This window comes from Erythrolamprus reginae, chromosome 1 (genome assembly GCF_031021105.1).
Source record: "Erythrolamprus reginae isolate rEryReg1 chromosome 1, rEryReg1.hap1, whole genome shotgun sequence".
Classification (NCBI taxonomy): Eukaryota; Metazoa; Chordata; class Lepidosauria; order Squamata; family Dipsadidae; genus Erythrolamprus; species Erythrolamprus reginae.
The window spans coordinates 421,784,840-421,799,466 of record NC_091950.1 but is presented as its reverse complement, the minus strand read 5'-3'; the positions used below and the strand labels follow the sequence as shown (position 1 = coordinate 421,799,466).

Sequence of the window (14,627 nt, the reverse complement as noted above, 5' to 3'; positions counted from 1 at the left end):
GAAGGAAGCAAGGAAACTTATGAAAGGGGAGAGTAAGAGAGGAATGAGTGAAGGGAGGGAGGGAGGGAAGAAGGTGGGAAGGAGAAAGAAAAGAAGAAATAGAGGAAGGGAAGGTAAAAGAGAGAAAGAAAAAGAGCAAGAAAGAAAGAAAGAAAGGGGGAAGGGACAGGAACAGAGGAAGGAAGCAAGGAAATTTATGAAAGGGGAGAGTAAGAGAGGAATGAGTGAAGGGAGGGAGGGAAGAAGGTGGGAAGGAGAAAGAAAAGAAGAAATAGAGGAAGGGAAGGTAAAAGAGAGAAAGAAAAAGAGCAAGAAAGAAAGCTGCAAGCACCCCCCCGAGCCCCCCAGGCCGGCTGCAACCTTTTAAAACACGCGCGCCGCTTCGCAGCTGTCTCCTGAAGCCGAACGCGGAAGTTAGCGTTTGGCTTCAGGAGACAGCTCCTTGGCGCTTGTATCTCGAATTTGGGCTTGTAAGTAGAACAAAAATATCTCTCCCCTCCCAGCTCTTATCTCGAGTTGCTCTTAAGTAGAGCAGCTCTTATGTCGGGGTTCCACTGTATTTACTTCCGCATCTCTACTTTGCGGAAATTTGACTTTCATGGGCGGTCTTTGAACGCATCCCCCGCGAAAGTCAAAGGAACACTGTAATATATATAGATATAGGAATACAATATATCAATGAAAGAATAGAATAAAAGATATAGGAATAGAGGAAAGATATATGAGATATAGAAGGGACAATAGGACAGGGGACGGAAGGCACTCTAGTGCACTTATACACGCCCCTTACTGACCTCTTAGGAATCTGGATAGGTCAATCGTGAATAGTCTAAGGGTAAAGTGTTGGGGGTTTGGGGATGACACTACGGAGTCCGGTAATGAGTTCCACGCTTCGACAACTCGGTTGCTAAAGTTGTATTTTTTACAGTCAAGTTTGGAGCAGTTAATATTAAGCTTGAATCTGTTGTGTGCTCTTGTGTTGTTGTGGTTGAAGCTGAAGTAGTTTTTGACAGGCAGGACGTTGCAGCATATAATCTTGTGGGCAATACAGTACTCTTAGATCATGTTTACGACCTTTTAAAAATGACCTTAGATCATTTTACGACCTTTCTTGCCACAGTTGTTAAGAGAATCATCGCAGTTGCTGACAATTAGTACAGGGTGGTCCACGACTTACAACAGTTCGTTTATTGACTGTTCAAAGGTTAGGACAGCACTTTACTACCTGGGTTACCCCTGTTTCCTCATACTTAGGACCGCTGCAGCATCCCCAGGGTCACATGATCAAAATTCAGATGCTTGGTTTATATTTATGACAGGTGTTAAGGAATGTGCAGAACAACCCTTGAATTATCAAGGACATGCACAGAGGAAAACGTGGGATTCCAGCAGATATCCAGGAGATATGTTTAGTCATATAAGACAGATACATTAAAGTGTATAAAATAGTGTTTACTCTAGAAATAGATCAGTCCAGTTGACACATCACACAAGCCAATCATAAACCAGGCAAGGTGTTGTGGTTAGCTCTGGCCCAGCTCCTGCCCCAAGGACTGTGGATGTGGGGGAGACATCCACATGCAGGCCTGTCCCCCCCCCCCCCGTGGATCTGCTGATGAAGGCTCCTCTGACCAAGAAGACATGAGTGACAGGGAGGAGGAGAGTGTGGCAGACAGCTCAGAAGGAGATCAATTATCTGGCTCCTCCTTGGATTCAGAACAAGAGTTAATGATACAGCCACACATGCGGAGAGCAATGCATAGGCAACAACAACTGAGAGATTATTATCAAAGAAAATGAGGCCACCTGTGGTTGGGTGGGGCTGTGGTCATTAGTGAGGCTGCTATAAATAGCAGCCTGTGGGTTTGGCCATTGTGGAGGATTATCTGATCTTTGTGTTTCGTGACAGCTTTGCTGACTTTGACCTTTTGTGTGTTGATTTTTCCCCACTTTGAAACTAAAGCAGAACAAAGTGTGTTTCACTTTGTGAAAGAAGGACTGTGAATTGCCTCACAGCTGCAAGCTAAGTATCACAGAACTGATAAGGGACTCATACAAATTACCAGTTTGTTTGGAGACTAGGGCTCTTTGCTATACCAAAAGAGGGCTTAGGTTAAGTGAATTTTCATTATAAAGAACATTGTTTTGAATTTTCAAACGTGTGTGTCTGAAATTTGTACCTGTGAATTTTTGGGAGGAGTCTACCAGAGAGCCCGACAGAACACAAGGTACCAAGCAATGTTCTCTTTATAAGCCGTGGTTTAGACTTCCGTAAGTAATGTCTCCGGGGGGCAGAGGGTTTGCAGCATTTTCTAATTGCCTTGTAAACAAGATGACCTAAGTGCTCATTAGTCATTCCATTTCACAAAGCATCCTGTTTCTCAAACATTCTTACTCACTTAAGTTGGCACATTTCCCTGATGGCTTCGAATGCATTTCCTAGGTGTACAGGTAGTCCTTGACTTATGACTATTTGTTTTAATGATGGTCTCAAACTATGACAGCCTCAGAAAGACGAACAGAATAACAGAGTTGGAAGGGATCTTGGAGGTCTTCTAGTCCAACCCCCTGCTTAGGCAAGAAACCCTACTGTATTTCAGACAGATGGTTATCCAACATCTAAAAAACTTCCAGTGTTCGAGCATCCATAAGTTCTGGAGGCAAGCAGTTCCACTGGTTAATTGTTCAAACTGTCAGGAAATTTCTCCTTAGTTCTAAGTTGCTTCTCTCCTTGATTAGTTTCCATCCGAAAATCAGCTGGCCAGCCCATGTATACGTGCTGGAGCTGAGAAAAGGCAATGCCTCATGTGCCTTCAGATGTGGCACGCATACCATAGGTTTGCCATCACTGCCCTACAACATTTCAGATAAATGGTTGTCCAATCTCCTCTTGAAAGTCTCAAGTGTTGGAGAACTCACCACCTTTGCAGGCAACTTCTATTCAACTGGTTGATCGCTCTCACCATCAGGTTTATCCTTATTTCCAGGTTTTTATTTATTTATTTTGTGCAATACGCAATACATATTGAAGAGAATAGGCATGAAGTATTATATATAAAGAGAAGATATAAAAATAGAGGAGAAGATATATGGAAGAAAAGATATATGATATATGAGATAAGGAGAGACAATTGGACAGGGGACGAAAGGCAGTCTAGTGCACTTATGCACGCCCCTTACTGACCTCTTAGGAACCTGGAGAGGTCAATCGTGGATAGTCTAAGGGAGAAATGTTGGGGGTTAGTGGTTGACACTACTGAGTCCGGTAATGAGTTACACGCTTTGACAACTCGATTTCTAAAGTCATATTTTTTACAGTCAAGCTTGGAGCGATTAATATTAAGTTTGAATTTGTTGCGTGCTCTTGTGTTGTTGCAGTTGAAGCTGAAGTAGTCATTGACAGGCAGGACGTTGCAGCATATGATTTTGTGGGCAATACTTAGATCGTGTTTTAGGCGTCGTAGTTCTAAGCTTTCTAGACCTAGGATTGATCGTCTGCTTTCGTAGGGCATTCTGTTTCGAGTGGAGGAGTGAAGGGCTCTTCTGGTGAAGTATCTTTGGACATTTTCTAGGGTGTTGATGTCCGAGATGTGGTATGGGTTCCAGACAGATGAACTGTATTCAAGGATGGGTCTGGCAAAAGTTTTGTAGGCTCTGGTGAGTAGTGTGAGATTGCCAGAGCAGAAGCTACGTAGGATCAGGTTAACAACTCTAGAAGCCTTTTTGGCGATATTGTTGCAGTGGGCTTTAGCACTTAGGTCATTTGACATTGAATCTCTGTGGTCGATTTCCATCCAAAACCAGCCTGGAACTAAGAAATTTCCTGACAGTTAGAACAATTAACCAGTGGAACAGCTTGCCTCCAGAAACTGTGAATGCTCCAACACTGAAAATTTTTAAGAAGTTGTTGGATAACCATCTGTCTGAAGTAGTGTAAGGTTTCCTGCCTAAGCAGGGGGTTGGACTAGAAGACCTCCAAGATCCCTTCCAACTCTGTTGTTACTTTTATCCCTGCATCCTGTTGAAGGATTCCATTCTGTGCCTTGAGAAAGGAGTTGAAACCCTTCAGTCAGGCAGTTCTTTCAGCCAGACTTCAGTCACAGACCCAAATAATTAAATACGATGAAATTCATGTTCCCCCCTCTCCCACCCCAGCAAAGAAGCCATTTTACAATGCAATTTCCAGGATTTGGTACCTCCTGTTAGATCAATAGATGAAAAAGAGCCTGTTTTCTTGCAAAGGGGCAGGAAAACCATTACACCTATTCAACCACAGGTTTTGCAAAAATCCAGGGAAAAAGAGGGTCAGGTGGTTAATGACAGGAAACAAGGGATTTATTTATTTATTTATTTATTCATTCATTCATTCATTCATTCATTCATTCATTCATTCATTCATTCATTCAATTTTTATGCCGCCCTTCTCCTTAGACTCAGGGCAGCTTACAACATGTTAGCAATAGCACTTTTTAACAGAGCGAGGCTATTGCCCCCACAATCCGGGTCCTCATTTTACCCACCTCGGAAGGATGGAAGGCTGAGTGAACCTTGAGCTGGTGATGAGATTTGAACCGCTGACCTTCAGATCTACAGGTCAACTTCAGTGGCCTGCAGTACAGCATTCTACCTGCTGCGCCACCCCGGCTCCCCGGATTGGGAAAATAGCAGTGGGGGAAAAGAAAAGGAAGAAAAAAGAAAGGAAGGGAAGGAAGGAACGGAAGGGAAAGGAAAGGAGGAAAGAAAGGGAGGGAGGGAAATATGTAAAAAATATGACTTTGGCAATCGAGTTGTCGAAGCGTGGAACTCATTACCAAACTCAGTAGTGTCAACCCCTAACCTCCAACATTTCTCCCTTAGACTCTCCACGATTGACCTCTCCAGGTTCCTAAGAGGTCAGTAAGGGGCGTACATAAGTGCACTAGCCTGCCTTTCGTCCCCTGTCCAATTGTCTTTCCTTTATCTCATATATCATATATCTTTTCTTCCTTTCATATATCTTCTCCTCTACTTTTATATCTTTTATTCTATCCTTTTCTTTATATATAATATTACATGTCTGTTCTCTTCAATATGTATTGTGTATTGGACAAAATAAATGAATAAATAAAATAAAATAAATAAAAATGGAGAAGGAATGAAGGAGGGAGAGGAAGGGGAAGGAGGGAGACAGGAAAGAAAGAAATGTAGGGAGGAAAGGAAGGAAGGGAGAAAGGAAAGGAAGAAGGAAGGAAGGAGGTTAGAAAAGGAGAAAGGAAGGAATGGAGGGAAGGAAGGAAGGAAGGAAAAAGAAAACAAGAAAGAAATGAAGTTCTCACGTTTATAGTTTGGCAGAAGATCCCTTCTCCCTCCAGCAGGTGGCAGCCGAGTCAGAACTGTCTCCGGCGCGGACTGATGACGCAGAGCCTCCTTTCCCACGTGGAGGCAACTTGGAGCAGAAGCGGCTGGCTGCAGGTTTGGATGGGTGTTTTTGCAAAGTTTGGGGGGGGGTATAAGGCAGCACCCCATGTTTTGGAAAGGGGGGTGGATGGAGACATACGTCCCTGGGAGCAGAAAAGGAGCAACAGTCCCAAGCGAGAACTCCCTCTCCCACCCTAAGAAGAGTGTGTGGGGGGGAGCCTTAGAGGTCTTCTAGTCTGACCCCCTGCTCAGGGTTTTCCCTACATCTCATGCTCAGTTAGGCAGATATTCAGGCTGGATTTTACGTTTTTATCCCCCTCTCCAGCCCTTCCCAAGGACCCGAGATGGGCGGACGTTCTTGTTTAATCACAGAGAATGCTTTATAGAATTCTTTATTTATTTATTTTGTCCAATACATAATGTAGATATTATAGGATATAATCATACTGAAAATATATCAATGGAAGAATCGAAGAAAAGACATGGGGATAATGTGGAAGAGGTAATAGAGTTCATAAACATATACAGTACATGTAGCTAGTAGAAATATAAGAGAAATATTAGGACGGGACGGAAGGCACACTAGTACACTTATGTGCACTCCTTACTGACAGTAAGGCAGTGTTTTTCAACCAGTGTGCCATGGCACACTAATGTGCCGTGAAACATTCCCATGTGTGCCGCGAAGAAGGAAGCTCAGGTTCGCAACCTTTTGCTGAAAGAGAGAGAGAAAGAAAGAAAGAAAGCTAGAGAGAAAGAAAAGAGAGAAACGGAGAGAAAGCAAGAGTGAGAGAAAGAGAAAGCAAGAGAGAGAGAGAAAGAAAGCAAGAGAGAGAGAGAAAAGTAGAGGAAGGGAGAGAAATGAGCAAAAAGGGGAGGGAAAAAGAAATGAGAAAATGATTGAGACAGAGAATGAGAGGAAAGAGAGAGAAACAAAAGAGAGAGAAGTGACTCTTGATTTAAAGCATATGATAAAAAGCAACCAAAGAATAAGAGAGAAAACAACCCCAGCCTTCACCTGTTTTGGGAAATGGTTCAAGAGTGTGTATACACACATTAGGGTGGGGAGGAGACGGATGGAAAAAGAGAGGAGAGTGTCTTAGAGTGTCATTTGTGTCATTTTGGTTGGTGGTGTGCCCCAGGATTTTAAAATGTAAAAAATGTGCCGCGGCTCAAAAAAGGTTGAAAATCACTGATCTAAGGGTAAAGGGTTGGGGGTTTGGGGATGACACTATAGAGTCAGGTAATGAGTTCCATGCTTCAACAACTCGGTTACCGAAGTCTTATTTTTTACAGTGAAGTTTGGAGCGATTAATATTAAGTTTGAATCTGTTGTGTGCTCTTATGTTGTTGTGGTTAAAGCTGACAGGGAGGACATTGTAGCATATGATCTTGTGGGCAATGCCTAGATCATGTTTAAGATGTCGTAGTTCCAAGCTTTCTAGACCTAGCCTTGTAAGTCTAATAGGGTATTCTCTTTCGAGTGGAGGAGTGAAGGGCTCTTCTGGTGAAGTATCTGGACATTTTCAAGGGTGTTAATGTCTGAGATGTGGTATGGGGTCCAAGCAGATGAGCTGTATTTGAGGATGAGTGGTGAAAGTTTTGTAACCTCTGGCAAGTAGTGTGAGATTGCATGGGATTAAAGCATTTTTTGGCAATGTTGTTGCAGTGTGCTTTGACAGGTCATTTGTTATTAGCATTTCGAGGTCTTTTACTGAGCGGAGACAGAAGGAGTTTGTCTTTGGTGCATATGATCTCAGTGTACATAAAAGAAATTTGAAAAGAATCATGAGGTACAACACAATGATTGTCATAGAACAGATCAGGGAAAATATATAGATGCAATTTATATTGACTTCTGCAAAGCCTTCGAGGAAAAAACTGTCCTTGTGTCTAGTTGTCTTGGTGTGCAGTGCTCTGTAGCGATGGTTTGAGGGTAGGAGTTGAAACAGTTTATGTCCAGGGTGCAAGGGATCAGTCAATATTTTCACCACCCTCTTTTTGACTTGTGCAGTGTACTTATAATAAATAGGTGGTGTTGATTTAGGAAAGGGGAGATGGGCCAAGAGACCTTGGAGGGAATAGGGGATGAGGGGATGCTTGGAGGGGATGTAACTTTTAAGTTTTAGTTTTTGTCCCTGGTTTCCAGGCCAGAGTACAAAGAACCGACACCCGGCCACGGCTTCAAAATGACGGCAGATATTGAGCGGCTCCTGATCCAGTTCAAAGATGAAGCCGGGGAGGTTTTGGGGGGCCCGTTTGATGTCCCTGTTGATATTACCCCAGAAAAGCTCCAGTTGGTTTGCAACACCCTCTTGGAGAAGGTACAACTGGGGTGGGGTTGGGGCTTCCTTCTCCTCCTCATCTTTCTTCTTCACCTTCCTCTCCTTCCTCCCTCCATCGTCGTTCCGCTCGCTCTCCTTCTCTCTCTCTCTTTCTCCTTCCTTCCTTCCTTCCTCCTCTCTTTCTCCTTCCTTCCCCTTCTCCTTCCTCCCTCCCTTCCTTCCTCCTTCTCCTCCTTCCCCTTCCATTCCTTCTTTCTCCCCTTCCTTACTTCCTCCCCCTTCTCTTTCTTCTCTTTCTCCTTCCTTCCTTCCTCCTTCATTCCTTCCTTCTCTTTTCCCTCTTCTCCTTCCTCTCCCTTCTTCATTCCTTCCTTCTCTTTCCTCTATTCTTTCTCCTTCCTATCCCTTCTTCATTCCTTCTTTCTCTTTCCTCTCATCTTTCTCCTTCCTCTCCCTTCTTCATTCCTTCCTTCTCTTTCCTTTATTCTCTTTCTCCTTCCTCTCCCTTCTTCATTCCTTCTTTCTCTTTCCTCTATTTTCTTTCTCCTTCCTCTCCCTTCTTCATTCCTTCCTTCTCTTTCCTCTCTCATCTTTCTCCTTCCTCTCCCTTCTTCATTCCTTCCTTCTCTTTCCTCTATTCTCTTTCTCCTTTCTCTCCCTTCTTCATTCCTTCCTTCTCTTTCCTCTCTCATCTTTCTCCTTCCTCTCCCTTCTTCATTCCTTCCTTCTCTTTCCTCTATTCTCTTTCTCCTTCCTCTCCCTTCTTCATTTCTTCTTTCTCTTTCCTCTATTCTCTTTCTCCTTCCTCTCCCTTCTTCATTCCTTCCTTCTCTTTCCTCTATTCTCTTTCTCCTTCCTCTCCCTTCTTCATTCCTTCCTTCTCTTTCCTCTATTCTCTTTCTCCTTCCTTCCTCCCTCTCCCTTCTCTTTCATTCCTTCTTTCTCTTTCCTCTATTCTCTTTCTCCTTCCTCCCTTCCTCCTTTTCCTTCTTCCCCTTCCATTCCTTTTTTCTCCCCTTCCTCCCTTCCTTCCTTATTTCCTCCTCCTTTTCCTTCCTCGCCTTCTCTCTCTTTCTCCTTCCTTCCTTCCTCCTTCTCCCCCTCCCCTTTCCTTCTTTCTTTCCTTCCTTCCTTCCTCCCCCTCTTCTTCTTCTTCCTATTTCCTTCCTTCCTTCCTCTCCTCCCTACCTCCTTACTTTACCTTCCGTGCCTGACTGCTGTCCCTGCCTGCAGGCCAATCCTTCACCTGCCCCCTTCCTCGTTGTTTCCCCTCCCAGGAGGAGCCCGTCCCCTTGGCCTTCTATGTCCAGGAGTCCGAAATCGTGGCCTCCCTGCAGAAGACGCTGGCCGCATTGACCGTGGAGACCGAGCAGGTGGTGGAGATCGTCTACCAGCCTCAGGCCGTGTTCCGGGTGCGAGCAGTGACACGCTGCACCAGCTCCTTGGAGGGCCACAGCGAGGCCGTCATCTCGGTTGCCTTCAGCCCGACCGGAAAGTAAGGGGAGATGCAGCTGGGATCACAGGCCGCAGGGAAGGGAGTGATGACGCCAGTTGTGGACATAAGTACAGGTGGTCCTTGACTTACAATGACAATTGAGCCCCAAATTTCTTTTTTTAAATTTTTTTAATTTATTTATTTATTGGATTTGTATGCCGCCCCTCTCCCTTGGGGCGGCTAACAACAGTAATAAAAACAGCATATAACAGTCCAATATTAAAACAGTTAAAACCCTTATTATAAAACCAAACATACAAACAAACATACCATGCATAAAATTGTAAAGGCCTAGGGGGAAAGAGTATCTCAATTCCCACATGCCTGGCGGCAGAGGTGGGTTTTAAGGAGCTTACGAAAGGCAAGGAGGGTGGGGGCAATTCTAATCTCTGGAGGGAGTTGGTTCCAGAGGGCCGGGGCTGCCACAGAGAAGGCTCTTCCCCTGGGCCCCGCCAAACAACATTGTTTAGTTGACAGGACCTGGAGAAGACCCACTCTGTGGGACCTAACTGGTCGCTGGGATTCGTGCAGCAGAAGGCGGTCCCGGAGATAATCTGGTCCGGTGTGCCATGAAGGGCTTTATAGGTCATAACCAACACTTTGAATTGTGACCGAAACTGATCGGCAACCAATGCAGACTGCGGAGTGTTGGTGTAACATGGGCATATTTAGGGAAGCCCATGATTGCTCTCGCAGCTGCATTCTGCACGACCTGAAGTTTCCGAACACTTTTCAAAGTTTTTGCTATCCATCATACAAAAATGACGGGGTTTTTGCTGTTTGTTTTGCCTAGCTTCATTTTTCTGATGTAATTTGAGCCTCACCATCCCCATTCATTTTTAATTTTGTCCCATTTTATGAACACTTCTCGACATCGTTGTTAAGTGAATCTGGCATCTATAGATTTTGCCTATTCGGAAGGTCGCGAAAAGGGATCACATGACCCCAGGACCATGCGACCATCGTAATTATGAGTCTGTTGCCAAGAATCCGAACTTTGATTGTGTGACCGTTTAAGGTTAAGAGTCCAACAGTTGGATGGTTGTGGAGTCCTGCAGTCACGCTTGCAAACCTTCTGAGAAACAACGTCCAACGGGGACCAAACATGTTGATGTCTCATTTAACGACCGTGACAAAAAGTTTGTCAAATTGGGCCTCCATTTAAGGATGAATTTTTGGTTGTAAGTGGAGGACTATCTTGTATGTCTGGCCTACTTTGAACAGCTCACTTGGGAGGGGAGGGGAGGGGCTTTGGTTTTGTTCTGTCGGGCTCTCTGGTAGACTCCTCCCGAAAATTCATAGGTACAAATTTCAGACACACATGTTTGAAAATTCAAAACAATGTTCTTTATAATGAAAATTCACTTAAACCAAGCCCTCTTTTGGTATAGCAAAGAGCCCTCGTCTCCAAACAAACTGGTAATTTATACAAGTCCCTTATCAGTTCTGAGATACTTAGCTTGCAGCTGTGAGGCAATTCACAGTCCGTCTTCTTTCACAAAGTGACACACACTTTGCTCTGGTTTAGTTTCAAAGCAGGGGGAAATCAGCACACAAAAGGTCAAAGTCAGCAAAGCAGTCACGAAACACAACGATCAGATAATCCTCCACAATGGCCAATCCCACAGGCTGCTATTGATAGCAGCCTCACTAATGACCACAGCCCCACCCAACCACAGGTGGCCTCATTTTCTTTGATAATAATCTCTCAGTTGTTGTTGCCTATGCATCGCTCTCCGCATGTGTGGCTGTATCATTAACTCTTGTTCTGAATCCAAGGAGGAGACAGATAATTGATCTCCTTCTGAGCTGTCTGCCCCACTCTCCTCCCTGTCACTCATGTCTTCTTGGTCAGAGGAGCCTTCATCAGCAGATTCCACCAGGGGCAAAACAGGCCTGCAGCATTTATTTATTTATTTAGATTTGTATGCCGCCCCTCTCCGCAGACTCGGGGCGGCTCACAACAAAGTGCAAAAAACAATTTATAACAAATCTAAATTTATACTAAAAACATTTTAAAAAATCCCATTTTCTAAACTCACATACATGCACACATACCATTCATAAATTATATATGCCCGGGGGAGATGTCTTAGTTCCCCCATGCCTGATGACACAGGTGGGTCTTAAGGAGCTTACGGAAGGCAAGGAGGGTAGGGGCAGTTCTAATCTCCGGGGGGAGTTGGTTCCAGAGGGCCGGGGCCGCCACAGAGAAGGCTCTTACCCTGGGCCCCGCCAAGCGACATTGTTTAGTTGACGGGACCCGGAGAAGGCCAACTCTGTGGGACCTAACTGGTCGCTGGGATTTGTGCGGCAGAAGGCAGTCCCGGAGATATTCTGGTCCGGTGCCATGAAGGGCTTTATAGGTCATACCCAACACTTTGAATTGTGACCGGAAACTGATCAGCAACCAATGCAGACTGAGGAGTGTTGGTGTGACGTGGGCATATTTAGGAAAGCCCATGACTGCTCTCGCAGCTGCATTCTGCACGATCTGAAGTTTCCGAACACTTTTCAAAGGTAGCCCCATGTAGAGAGCATTACAGTAATCGAACGTCGAGGTGATGAGGGCATGAGTGACTGTGAGCAGTGAGTCCCGATCCAAATAGGGCCGCAACTGGTGCACCAGGCGAACCTGGGCAAATGCCCCCCTCGCCACAGCTGAAAGATGGTTCTCTAATGTGAGCTGTGGATCGAGGAGGACGCCCAAGTTGCGGACCCTCTCCGAGGGGGTCAATAATTCCCCCCCCCCAGGGTAATGGAAGGACAGATGGAATTGACCTTGGGAGGCAAAACCCACAGCCACTCCGTCTTATCCGGGTTGAGTTTGACACCCATCCGGACCCCAACAGCCTCCAGATACCGGCACATCACTTCCACTGCTTCGTTGACTGGACATGGGGTGGGGATGTAAAGCTGGGTATCATCAGCGTACTGATGATACCTCACCCCATGTCTCCCCCACATCCACAGTTCTTGGGGCAGGAGCTGGGCCAGAGCTAACCACAACAATAATTATGAGTGTGTTGCCAAGAATCCGAACTTTGATTGTGTGACGGTTTAAGGTTAAGAGTCCAACAGTTGGAAGGTTGTGGAGTCCTGCAGTCACGCTTGCAAACCTTCTGAGAAACAACGTCCAACGGGGACCAAACATGTTGATGTCTCATTTAACGACCAAAAAGTTTGTCAAATTGGGCATCCATTTAAGGATGAATTTTTGGTTGTAAGTGGAGGACTATCTTGTATGTCTGCCCTACTTTGAACGGCTCACTTGGGAGGGGAGGAGCTTGGGTTTCATCTTGACCTTTTTGACCTCTGAGTGGCCTCTGGTCACTCCTGCACCCTGACTCTGTCAGCATGTGAGTTTTTTTCCTCTCTCAAGGTACCTGGCCAGTGGCTCTGGGGACACCACCGTCCGCTTCTGGGACCTGAACACGGAGACTCCGCATTTTACAGCCAAGGGTGAGTCTTGATCAGTTTCCGGTCACAATTCAAAGTGTTGGTAATGACCTTTAAAGCCCTACATGGCACTGGACCAGAATACCTCCGGAACCGCCTTCTACCGCACGAATCCCAGCGGCCGATCAGGTCCCACAGAGTTAGAAACATAGAAACATAGAAGTCTGACGACAGAAAAAGACCTCATGATCCATCTAGCCTGCCCTTATACTATTTCCTGTATTTTATCTTAGGATGGATCTATGTTTATCCCAGGCATGTTTAAATTCAGTGACTGTGGATTGTCCCCTTGTTCTTGTGTTCACTTTCCTATTAAAAACACTTCCCTCCTGAACCTTATTTAACCCTTTCACATGTTTAAATGTTTCGATCATGTCCCCCCTTTTCCTTCTGTCCTCCAGACTGTACAGATGGAGTCCATGAAGTCTTTCCTGATACGTTTTATGCTTAAGACCTTCCACCATTCTTGTAGCCCATCTTTGGACCCGTTCAATTTTGTCAATATCTTTTTGTAGGTGAGGTCTCCAGAACTGAACACAGTATTCCAAAGAGTTGGCCTTCTCTGGGTCCCGTTGACTAAACAATGTCGTTTGGCAGGCCCCAGGGGAAGAGCCTTCTCTGTGGCCGCCCCAGCCCTCTGGAATCAATTTCACCTGGAGATTAGAACGGCCCCCACCCTCCTTGTCTTTCGCAAGTTACTTAAGACCCACCTATATCGCCAGGCATGGATGAACTAAGACATCTCCCCCAGGCTTATTATATTTCATGTTTGATGTGTATGTGCTGTATGATTTTTAATTGTTGAGGTTTGTATATATTTTATTATTAGATTTGTTCCATTGTTATACTGTTTTTATTACTGTTGTGAGCCGCCCGAGTCTTCAGAGAGGGGCGGCATACAAATCTAATCAATTGAATTGAATTGAATTGAATTGACATGTGGAAGCGGGACTGTGTAGGCCGCTGCGTACCAGTCTTGGCCTCTGAAAGATGAGGTGGACTTCAACTCCCAGAATTCCCCAGCTGGAGTTGAAATCCAGCCATCTTCTGCCGCACGAATCCCAGCGACTGGTGAGGTCCCACAGAATTGGCCTCCTTAGGGTCCCGTCGACCAAACAATGTCGGCTGGCTGGCAGCTCTATCTGGACCGGGATTCACTGCTCACAGTCACTCATGCCCTCATCACCTCGAGGCTCGACTACTGTAACGCTCTCTACATGGGGCTACCTTTGAAAAGTGTTCGGAAACTTCAGATCGTGCAGAATGCAGCTGTGAGAGCGATCATGGGCTTCCCCAAATATGCCCATGTTACACCAACACTCCGCAGTCTGCATTAGTTGCCGATTAGTTTCCGGTCACAATTCAAAGTGTTGGTTATGACCTATAAAGCCCTTCATGGCACCGGACCAGAATATCTCAGGGACCACCTTCTGCTGCACGAATCCCAGCGACCAGTTAGGTCCCACAGAGTGGGTCTTCTCCAGGTCCCGTCAACTAAACAATGCCGCTTGTCAGGACCCAGGGGAAGAGCCTTCTCTGTGGCAGCCCCAGCCCTCTGGAACCAATTCTCCCCAGAGATTAGAATTGCCCCCCCCCCCCTTTGCCTTTCGTAAGCTTCTTAAAACCCACCTCTGCCGTCAGGCATGGGGGAACTGAAATACTCTTTCCCCCTAGGCCTTTACAATTTTATGCATGGTATGTCTGTATGTATGTTTGGTCTTATAATAAGGGTTTTTAACTGTTTTAATATTGGATTGTTATATGCTGTTTTTATTACTGTTGTTAGCCACCCCGAGTCTACAGAGAGGGCGGCATACAAATCCAATAAATAAAAAAATAAAAAAAAATAAGAAAGAAAGAAAGAAAGAAAGAAAGAAAGAAAGAAAGAAAGAAAGAAAGAAAGAGCCTTCTCTGTGGGGGCCCCAACCCTCTGGAATCAGCTCTCCTTGGAGATTCGCACTGCCCCCACCCTCCTCGCCTTTTGAAAGAGC

General features: G+C 45.3%; 1 protein-coding gene across 1 annotated transcript in view; it reads left to right on the top strand.

The window, feature by feature from the left end:
- Positions 1-5,365: 5,365 nt before the first annotated feature.
- The window catches only part of NLE1 (notchless homolog 1), a 30,814-nt gene continuing 21,552 nt past the window's right edge, over positions 5,366-14,627 (top strand). Inside the window, exons 1-4 of the mRNA XM_070735399.1 lie at positions 5,366-5,451; positions 7,547-7,721; positions 8,960-9,177; positions 12,560-12,639. Coding sequence (XP_070591500.1) covers positions 7,587-7,721; positions 8,960-9,177; positions 12,560-12,639 — 433 coding nt within the window. The 5' untranslated portion in view covers positions 5,366-5,451; positions 7,547-7,586. The remainder of the gene's footprint in view (positions 5,452-7,546; positions 7,722-8,959; positions 9,178-12,559; positions 12,640-14,627) is intronic.